The sequence below is a fragment of the Cyprinodon variegatus genome, unplaced genomic scaffold (assembly GCF_000732505.1).
Source record: "Cyprinodon variegatus isolate N-32 unplaced genomic scaffold, C_variegatus-1.0 Scaffold628, whole genome shotgun sequence".
Classification (NCBI taxonomy): domain Eukaryota; kingdom Metazoa; phylum Chordata; class Actinopteri; order Cyprinodontiformes; family Cyprinodontidae; genus Cyprinodon; species Cyprinodon variegatus.
Window position 1 is genome coordinate 447,262 of NW_015151081.1, and position 11,079 is coordinate 458,340.

The 11,079-nt window shown below is 38.5% G+C and overlaps 1 protein-coding gene across 2 annotated transcripts; it reads right to left on the minus strand.

The window, feature by feature from the left end:
* Positions 1 to 51: 51 nt before the first annotated feature.
* tnfsf13b (tumor necrosis factor superfamily member 13b) lies at positions 52 to 5,431 on the minus strand. Of its 2 annotated transcripts, none has more exons than XM_015393157.1 (6): positions 5,030 to 5,431; positions 4,811 to 4,925; positions 2,866 to 2,922; positions 2,564 to 2,688; positions 2,139 to 2,289; positions 52 to 2,005 (listed from the first exon to the last, which is right to left on the minus strand). In XM_015393157.1, the coding sequence occupies exons 1-6, from the start codon at positions 5,231 to 5,233 to the stop codon at positions 1,893 to 1,895; spliced, it is 765 nt and encodes a 254-aa protein (XP_015248643.1). In that variant the 5' UTR covers positions 5,234 to 5,431; the 3' UTR covers positions 52 to 1,892. The 2 variants fall into 2 exon arrangements, with proteins under 2 accessions (XP_015248643.1, XP_015248642.1); XM_015393156.1 differs by having other exon boundaries at positions 5,012 to 5,431.
* Positions 5,432 to 11,079: the final 5,648 nt, after the last annotated feature.

Genomic DNA, 11,079 nt, shown 5'->3' on the forward strand with positions numbered 1-11,079 from the left:
CTGGTCTAGTCAAGTGGAGCCATGACAATAAAGGTAAAAGATCAAGTGTAGCAGAGATTACCAATAGGACTTTCTTATGCCTAATGGACAGAATTAGTGTGTGAGAAAGGGGAAGAATATGGTAACTTCTTGGATGGATCTTTATTTTCCAAATAATTTTGCCAGGTAAAGAACATTTAAATACAAATGAAAAATAATATCTACCCAAAATAAAAGTAAAATTTTCTGCATTTCTTGTGAATTTATTATTATTATTTTTTAAGTGATTAAGATTCTGTAATATTTGAAGTATTGTGGTACAAGATGGCATTGTTGTATGTGGCTGGCCATCTGCCTCTGACAATTTTGTTCATGATTGCCCTGTTACTGACTATTCTTATGTACAATGTCAACTCAATGCTGATGTTTGAATGACAAACACCTTTGGATTTTCGTTTTGCTGTGGATAACTAACAGATTGCTCACTCTATTAATCCTGTTAGAAAATTTTAATGAAGAGAAAGCTTAGATCGATTTCTTTTGGCTTTAGTGGTAAAAAGACTGAAGTTATATTATCCCACATCAGTGCACCTTCTGTTTCCCACCATGTATTCTTTGAATCTTAGACTTTATATTTAAAATACACTGCCACCAATCTCAAGGTGAAATTAGAGTTCAACCTTGCATTTGACACACAGGTCAGCTGTGTAGTAAATTCTAGATTTCTTCAATTGGAAAAAATAAAACAATTTTTTGGGGTCAGAAAAGCTGCCATCTTCTGCCTTGTCCGAATATTGTCCGAAGTACTTCTGTCTGCCTTTTAACTTTATCACAGAAATAACTCACTTGCTGGAATGCTTTCACCCGCAATTTCAGTGTGCTACAGAATTAATATTGATCTTGTACCTTTTATTTTTTTGATACCTCAATGCTTTTGCTCCATCACATCTCTTGGACTTGCTTCACCAAAACTTTCCTTTACAGACTGTAAGGTAAACAGATCAGCAGCTCTTGGTCACTCCAAAGATGAAGCTTGATCTCAGATGGGATTTGTTTTTTTATGAAGATACCTCTAACACCTTAAAATTTTAGGCGGCTTACACTGAATGGAGCTCCTTTTAGACATTGTGCAATAATGTTGATTTTGAATCTTTGTTATAAACTTGAGATTTTTGACAGGAGGATCATTTCTTTTAGAATTTTCAGGCTTGACAAAGTCATTAATAGGCGTCTTTGAAACTGCTGACACCACCTGCCTGCAGTTTCTCTTGAAGCTAAAAATATTCTCATATACTTGATTTCCACTGTTCCCGCTTCACCTTATCTTGATGTCCCTGTCTTGTTCTTTCACACAAACATCTTTACTTCCTGTGGACAAAAAAAAAAAATAAAAAATGGAATAGCAATCTTATCCTACACTGACATTCGACACATTTTTTTTTATTTTATTTTATCTTTTGTTTTCATAAGCTACAGATCTGTATAAATGAGGCCATCACAATGATAATCTGCTTTTAAGAAAATACAAAGACAGCTATTTGGTGCTATAGTAATCTTGCCCAAAATGACTTATATGATTTTTGTTTTTACTGCCTGCAAAATGAGTTGGAAAAAAAAGGCTTACAAGTTCTGACTGCTAAGTGTGCGATTATATGAAGAAAATAATTCTGCATGCTTTGAATTTAAATGAGATAAATTGAACATCATTAAAGCCTCAGTATTGTCTGTTTCACATTAGATCCTACTGTATAACATACTGTATGAAAGATGCAATATAGCATTCAGCCATAAAGTTGGTGCCTCTTGCTGGATTTTTTTTGTTCAACAGAAAGTGCCCAATAACTGCATTTCTCCCTCCAAATACATGTCATGTGGAGCATTGTTCTTTTAGCTGCAGTCTCAGATCATACACTTTAAGCGAGCTTGAAAGCACCCAAGAAGGTAGAGTCTCCTTCCATGGAAATGTTGGCCATAGACCGAGGAATCAGAAGTTCCAAGTAGTCTCCCTTCTCCAGCTTTACAATTCCTGTAGGATTAACATGTGTACTTTAGACAGGCTCTATATAGAAAATCACACCTATAGTCTAACTTAAGCTAAAAAAAACACTTCTTGGTCTATGAGTTGCTACAAGTGGACATAAAATATGACTGAAGCTCACCTCCCGTATAGCAGGTGTTGAAAGCATAATCGGGGTTCATGCTTTGGATGCAGCGGAACAAATGCACATCCTGATCCTCATTTCCCACTACATACCTCTTCCGCCGGATCACCACATGGCCCATTGTAAATGTGCTGTCCATGTAGTAGACCTGCAAAAAAACAGAATCACTAAGTTTTGTTTATTACAAAAAACCTGAAACAGATAGGAAAGATTTACCTATGTAGTTTATTTTGATAAATGAAATTTACATTACATCCTCTTGTTTGACCCTTCCTCAGGGTCACTAAATACAATATATGCTCTGACTGAGCACCTTCTTTTAGCAAGAATCTTGCACAAAGGAAAAGAAAGCAACATTTTTGCAGAAAGAGTAGTAGCAGCTCCTAGTGGTTAAACGAGGGATTTACAGTAATGGAATCTACCTGACTGTAGACAAAGTAAAAGCCAGCCTCCTTCACTGCAATACGGTCATCTTCTGCCTCCAGGGCTGAGCCTGTCCTCAGCCCAGCTTGCCAGGGGATACCGGTGTACAGACCTGAGGGCAGGTCTGGTCCAAGATAGGGCCTCCCATTAGAAAACATGCACAAAGCACCAATAGCTAACAGACACATTTTTTTCTGCAAATTTTAACCTGGAAATTTGTAGAGCATTTCTAGCAATGGGTAAAAAAAACAATGAACAAAAGACATTTGTCTAAATAAAATTAAAGTAATAGACTCTGTACCCTTTCTGAATGGTTGTCTGCTGTTGTTTGCCAGAAGCTGCAGGCAGGACCGAGAACCTAGTATAAACCAGAAAGAAATTATGTCAGCACTAAAACAAATATACAAAATAAATTAAAGGGTGGTTTAAAATAGAGTTAGTAGTTTCCAAATCAACGTTAAATCCCTATCATCTCTCTTTTTATTAGTATTAGAATAAAATCTAGCCATCAATACACAAAACACTGGTTGTTTACCTTGTTGCACTTTATTTTATTTTTCCTTCAGAAAACTCAGATTACGGGATAATGTAACCAAGGATTCACTTATTGACAAGGTACTGCCTGGACAAGCAGCCATTTTTATTTGAACAATATTTAGTTATTCCAGAAATAGCTAAGATCAGTTAAGCTTTTCCACAACAAACTCTCATTCATGTTTTTATTTCCTCATTTTGTGCTCATGTACACAATTGTGTTATACAATGAAACAGTCATTCCAAGACAGGTTTTACAAAATGAATGTATAAGGCAAGAAATGGACTAAAATGTTTTTTTTTGCATGGTAAGAGTTATTCTCAATTAAACAAAAGGGCAAATCCAAACTCTTTAAAAACAGCCCGACACCCCTTCTACCCAAAACAGGACATATCACACATCACATACTGTATAGTGAAGTTATTGCTGCCCTGGCAGCTGCCAAATCCAGACTCATCAATTTAACTGTCAGGCAAAGTGCTACTTGTAAAGACCACCTCTCTCCTATTCTAGAGTCCAGTGATAGCAGCTAAAAACTACTGTATCTAAGGCTTTTAGTCGCAGTAAAAGATATAAAGGTTGGAGTCAGCTGCTCAACTATGCAAACCCTTCCCATGAACATCTCTAAATGGTTTTCATGAGATAATTTGAAGCTGCATAAAATTTGGGCTTGGTGACTGTTTTCTGTGTGACATAACATCCATGATTTTATCAGGCTTAAAACCAATGCTACTACTATAATACTAATAAAAGCAAGAGGAGATGCTAGATTTACTTTTTTATTTATGTCTTGTCCATGCGGCCAATTAAATGGATTGAAACTCTTCATTTTGATAAATTGGATGACCAAAGATTTTGGAAACATCATGTACACCAAAGCTAAATATCAATTTATTGTATTTAATGTTCTTTGCAAACTGTGAGCAGTTAACCCAACAAACATCTGGAATTAAAAAAATGTTCTTATATATATATATATATATATATATATATATATATATATATATATATATATAAAAATCTTTTTTACCCTGAAGTTGTTTTTCTCTTCTGTCAAAAGAGGACTGGTGTGTGTACAGTTTTAATACTTCTCATTTCATTTAGGACACTAATACAAAATACAAATATTGTCACCTATGGAATAGTTGTTCATTCAGCCTCTCAAACTGATGTAGTAGTAATAATATTAGTCAAATACAACTAAATATAAATATACATGTAATATACTGGTAAATGACTCCTGATTTTGCTACAGTTAACTTTTCTTCTACCCCCATAAATGTATGCATATATGAATCAAAAAACATTTTTTATTTGAATAATTCTATATTGAATTTTGATTTCAATCATCTTTTAAAAATTAGAATCAATAAAATTGAGCAAAAAACTTTTTTTTTTAAAGATATTGATAAAAATAAATGTATGACTTGATTCCTTTATAGCAGATTTAGCAAAAGACTGTTTTATATATTCTGAGATATTTTACTAGTTAATTCAAACAAATGTGGAGCAACCGCTAAGAATCTTGTTCATCTAAAATCAGCAAGATTCTAGATCCCCTTTAACACCTATGAAACAAATTTTTTAAAGTATAAATACTCTGAAACAACCTTTTAAAGGTATAAAATACAGTGTTAAATTTTCCATAAAAAAATTAGGCACATGAGCTAATAGACTATTATCGATTCTGAAAGGATTTCACATCACATACCTAACATCCCTGATTCAGCGACGTTTCTTTTTCTTCTTATTTGACTAACAGCATGTTGAGACTCTGGTAGATCTCGTAGCTCTTGGTTTTTTTCTCTTCCATGGATGTTTTCACTCTGCAAACACATAATATCATCCTTAGAAACACATTAAAATTACATCTACCGTAGGGTAGTTGTAACCTCTAATGACTTTTACTTACCTGACCTCTGGGGCTGACCTTTTGCCACTCTTCTCTCGTCCGGCTGATGTCTGTCTTGAGAGTCTCTACTTCATCTCCCAGAGTCTTTAACTGGTAAAGGGAGAGAGCCGAGAGAGTAGAGGAGGTGACGGCAGCTAGGGTCAGCAGGAAAACTGGCCAAGATAGCCTCCCTTCACTCGCACAGTGTCCAGCTCCTGGCTTGATATTTGCTGAAACTGCCATCACGGGGACACATTAAACCCCTAGCCAGCTTACACTAGCAGCATGACCACTCTTAATCTTTAACTTTTTCTCTTTTCACAGAGTGGGAAAACGAACAGTGGAGGTTTTCCTTTCAGTCAAGTTCTCTCAGGAGCGTTAAGCTATACTGAAACTTGATTCCTTTTGTCCCGACTTCCTTAACTCTTGTTTCTTTCAGTGGCTGACTCTTGTTTGGTCTGAGAGACTACGCAGTATAAATAAATTAAGAAAAAAAAAGAAGGCAAAACAGCTTCCCCTCTGTTGTTCCGCTGAAGAAACCACACCAACAGCTTCCTGCCTGACCAGCAGCATGCAAAACTTTTTCTTTTCTTCATAACAGACAATATACTTTTCCTTTCCAACAAAAACAACAGATGTTAATGTATATGAAGGTTGTTTGATATGACAAAGGGAATTATAGCCAATAAACACCTTAGATAACATTATTAACAACGAAAATTGTCACAGTCTGAAATGAGGAAGTGCAAAAGTTGCTTAATCTTCTCAGAGCAACCTAACATGCCAAAACAAACTTTGATTCTGAGAATAAAAATGTGAAGTGATATTTTTTTAAGATTCTAAGACAAAAGTCAAAAAGCAATGGTTTAACAGTTTTCAAATATTAAGTTTAGAGAATATAATTATTACAGTCTTATTCTTTCAATACAACAATTGAATTGTTTTCACTTCAGCATGCTCCATAACATGTATACTCATTGCTAAATTTTTTGTAAATTCCTGCTTTTGTAGTTTTTTTTTTTTAATAAAATGTTTTCTCAGGTGACCCCATTTTTTTAAATACATATCATATATATATATATAAAATATGTCCAAGACCTGCACTTTTTTGAATGAGTCAGGGCTGCTGAGATGACCTGAGAAAAATCTTTGCATGTTTGATATCATGTAAAAGCAGCAATATTACTTAATTTTTTACAAAGTTTCCCCTCAGCCTCTCCAACCATGCATAACTTTGATTCTGTTTTATAATTTTGTGCCACTCATAAGCAGAATCCCACAAAAAATATGCAGTATTTGTGGTAGTAATGTAGAAAATGTGGGACAAAAACAAGAGGTATTAATAGCTCACATAGAGCAGACATACCATGACCAAAAAAGGCCTATAAAAGGCCTTATGAACTTGAGACTGTATCACGAGGAAGTAATTTACCAATGCAACAAAAAAATACTCCAAAGTTCCCCGGGCATGAGATCATCTCCAAAGGACAGAAATGAAAGCAGGCGTCTTTTCGGTGGTTAGTTGAATTTAGGTTTTCTTTTTCATCTGGGAAAAAACAACATTTAGATATTTTCAGCTGAATGTGCAAAACTGAATGCCAACTGAGGTCACACAGATTTAGTGGTTTACATCAGTGTGAGGTTATCAGTGAATAGAGAGGGATGATTTTTCAGTAGCACAATATAGATGAAAAAGGACATAAAATTTAGATATTATTTTACACAACTTTTCCAGAAGTGTACTATCCAGTATCTGGATTCCTGTTTACAACAATTATGACAAAGATCTGTTCCGCAAACATTTTATAAAGCGCAAATGAAAAGAATTGTAAATAAACCAGCATACAGGTCCTACTAAAAATATATATTGTTATAAAGTTAATTATTTTCCATAATGTAATGATAAAACTTGAACATTCATATATTTTAGATTCATTGCACACGAACTGAAATATTTCAGGTCTTTAATTGTCTTGATACGGACGATTTTGGCCTACAGCTCATGAAAACCCAAAATTCCTATCTCACAAAATTATCATATTTCATCCGACCAATAAAAGAAAAGTGTTCTTAATACAAAAAAAGTCAACCTTCTAATAATTATGTACAGTTATGCACTCAATACTTGGTCGCAAATCCTTTTGCAAAAGTGACTGCTGTAATGCGGCGTGGCATGGAGGCTATCGGCCTGTGGCACTGCTGAAGTGTTATGGAGGCCCAGGATGCTTCAATAGCGGCCTTTAGATCATCCAGAGTGTTGGGTCTTGCGTCTCTCAACTTTCTCTTCACAATATCCCACAGATTCTCTATGGGGTTCAGGTCAGGAGAGTTGGCAGGCCAATTGAGCAGTGTGAGCAGGTGCCAGGTGGTGCTGAAAAATGAAATCTTCATCTCCATAAAGCTTTTCAGCAGATGGAAGCATAAAGTGCTCCAAAATCTCTTGATAGCTGCATTGACCCCGCCCTTGATAAAACACAGTGGACCAACACCAAGAGCTGACATGGCTCCCCAGACCATCACTGACTGTGGGTACTTGACACTGGACTTTGGTACTTTGAACCACTGAGCAACAGTCCAGTGCTGCTTCTTTGTAGCCCAGGTCAGGCGCCTCTGCCACTGTTTCTGGTTCAAATATCAAGTTATCGAGTTTCTGACTGTTAACTGCAGACCGTTTTATCTGCCCGAAGAGTTCAGTGTGGTTAGCATTGCTGCTGTTTACGTGCCCCCCCAGCGCTAATACAAAAGAAGCCATGAAGACTCTATACCAGGCTATCTCTGAGCTCCAATCTGCACACACAGAGGGTGTTTTCATCATTGCTGGGGATTTTAACCAGGCTAACTTGAAGACTGTTCTCCCTCATTTTTACCAACATGTGGACTTTGCAACTCAGGGTGAAAATATTTTGGACCTAGTTTACTCTAACATCAAGGATGCCTTCAGAGCAGCCTCCCACCCTCACCTCGGGTCATCAGATCATCTCTCGGTTATGCTTAGCCCTGCATATAAACCCCAGCTGATCAGGGCTAAACCGACAGTTAAAGAGGTCCAAGTGTGGTCTGAGGGCACAATGGAGACACTCCAAGACTGTTTTGAATGCTCTGACTGGAACATTTTCAAGGCTGCAGCAACATATGACAACTTGTTAAATATAGATGAGCATGCTATGACTGTGTCAGCCTACATCAACAAATGCATTGAGGACATCAGCATCAAGAAGAACATCACCACCCGGGCTAACCAACCACCCTGGATAAATGGAGAAGTTCCTAAATCGCTAAAAGCAAGGAACACAGCTTTCAAGTCTAGTGATAAAGAAGCATTGAGAACAGCGCGTGCCAACTTAAACCGTGCCATCAGATCAGCAATGCAGAACCATAGCCACGAGATCCATGGCTGTGGTTGCTACATCCCCCTGGTGCGCCAACAACACCAGGAGGGTGTGGCAAGGCATTCGGGTGATCACAGACTACAATACACCCTCCCCTGGTAGATGCAGCAAACACTGACTTCCTAAATGAACTGAACAAATTCTTTGGAAGGTTTGAGGCACTAAACAGCACTCCAGCAGTGAAAGCTGCTCCACACCAGGGGGAGGAGGCACTAAACATGGACGTAGCTGAAGTGAGGAAAAACCCTGAGGAGATTCAATCCAAGGAAGGCCCCAGAGCCTGATAGCATACCTGGGAGGGTGTATAATGAGTGTGCAGATCAGCTTGCTGGTGTCCTCACAGACATCTTGAACACCTCGCTGGACCAATCCAAAGTGCCAGCATGCTTCAAGTGCTTCACCTCACTAAATGATTACCGGCCTGTCGCACTGACTCCAATCATGATGAAGTGCTTCTAAAGGCTGGTGAAAGAACACATCATCTCCAGTCTGCTGCCAGCATTCGACCCGTTCCAGTTTGCCTACCGATGGAACCGCTCCACTGAGGACGCCATCTCTGCTGCTCTCCACCTGAGCCTGGCACACCTGAAGGAGAAGAACACCCACGTGCGGATGCTGTTCCTTGACTTCAGTTCAGCTTTCAACACCATCATCCCACAGCATCTGATGGGCAAACTGGAACAGCTAGGCTTCAATACAACCCTTCAATATATGCTGCTAAACTTCCTCACAAACAGACCTCAGTCAGTCCAGGTTTGACAGTACATCTCTGATGTCATCAGTCTAAGCACAGGCTCCCCTCAGGGCTGCATCCTGAGCCCCCTGCTGTTCACCCTGATGACACATGACTGTGTCCCCAGGTTCACCACCAGTCACATCATGAAGTTTGCAGACGACACCACGGTGGTGAAAACAACCTGGACTACAGAAAGGAGGTGGAGCAGCTGGTAGGCTGGTGCAAAGATAACAGCCTGATCCTGAACGTGGAGAAGAATAAGATCATCTTGGACTTCAGGAAGAACCGTCCTAACCACGCTCCACTGCTCATCAACAGCTCAGCTGTAGAGGTGGTAAACAGCACCAATGTAAACATCTCACTGGTCAAAAGTGCACAGAAGCGCATGTACTTCTTGCGGAGGATGAGGAGAGCCCACCTGCCCCCTACCATCCTCACCACCTTCTACAGAAGCACCATAGAGAGCGTTCTGACCAGCTGTCTCACTGTGTGGTGTGGAGGCTGCAGCGCCTCAGACTGGAAGAAAGTGAGAAGAGTGGTGAGAACAGCAGAGAAGATCATCTGGGCTTCCCTTCCCTCCATTAAAGACATTTCATCCCAGCGCTGCTTGTCTCGAGCCCGTAACAACATAAATGACCCCTCACACCCCCACCATGGACTATTCTCCCTGCTGCCCTCTGGGAAGAGGCTTTGAAGCATCCGATGCAGGTCCAGCAGATTCTATAACAGTTTCTTCCCCACTTCCATTAGACTGCTGAAGGTTGTGTAAAATGGGTTATTTTATTTATAAAAAAAAAAGGAAATGACTGTTAGAACTGTAAAGATATAGTCATATGTTTTTATTACTATTTTTTATGTATTTATTACTGTTTTCAAGGCTGCACTTTTACAAAATGAAATTGTCTAGAGCTGTTTTAAACAAAATTTCTTTTCGTCTACAGTCTTGTATACAAAATAAATCTGTCTAAGTCTAAAAGTGGCTTGACCTGGGGAATGCGGCACCTGTAGCCCATTTAGAAGGTCTCGAATCGGCACGTCTCCACAATCTTCCTCAGGTCACCTCCTCTCATTGTACAGTGTTTTCTGCTACACTTTTTCCTTCCCACAGACGTGCTTTGATACAGCACTCTGGGAACAGCCTATTCGTTCAGAAATATCTTTCTGTGTCATACCCTCTTGCTTGAGGGTGTCAATGATGGGCTTCTGGACAGCAGTCAGGTCAGCAGTTTTACCCATGATTGGGGTTTTGAGTGATGAACGAGGCTGGGAGTTTTAAAGGCATCAGGGATCTTTTGCAGGTGTTTAGAGTTAATTTGTTGATTCGAAGATTAGGTACATAGCTCGTTTCGCAATGAATCTAAAACATATGAATGTTCAAGTTTTATCATTACTTTGTGGAAAATAATAGACTTGATCACAATATGCTAATATTTTCAGAAGGACCTGTACTTTCATGTGGCACACAGTTCTCTCTACAAAGTCCAGTATATCATTAGAATCTAAATTTTATTTTCAAGTCCTGCATTAGATTAATGGATGATATGTAGCATCTTGCTGCAAACACTTTAGGAACTTTAGTAAGCATGATTGTAGCATTGAACTGTTATGAATTGTGCCAACCTCCCTTTCTCTAATAACCTTAAAACTGCAATGCATCCAGTTGCATTCAACACTTTTCTAACTAGTTAACAAATTCACGTGTATAGACAAGTTAACAAACCACCTCAGAAATTATAAGAGTCCAAACAAGTGTGTCAAAGGCCATAACTATTCTAAAACAGAGAAAACCTTTACAAGGTACCCTGGTCAGTTTGAAAATCTAATCAATTTTCAGTCTAAATGCATTTTCTGACCAACAATACAAACAACCAAAAAAATCATTATCACTGCACATGGACACACGGCGATGGTAACATCATGCTGAGGGAAAGAAAATGTGGTCAGTGCTGACGGAAGATTGACAG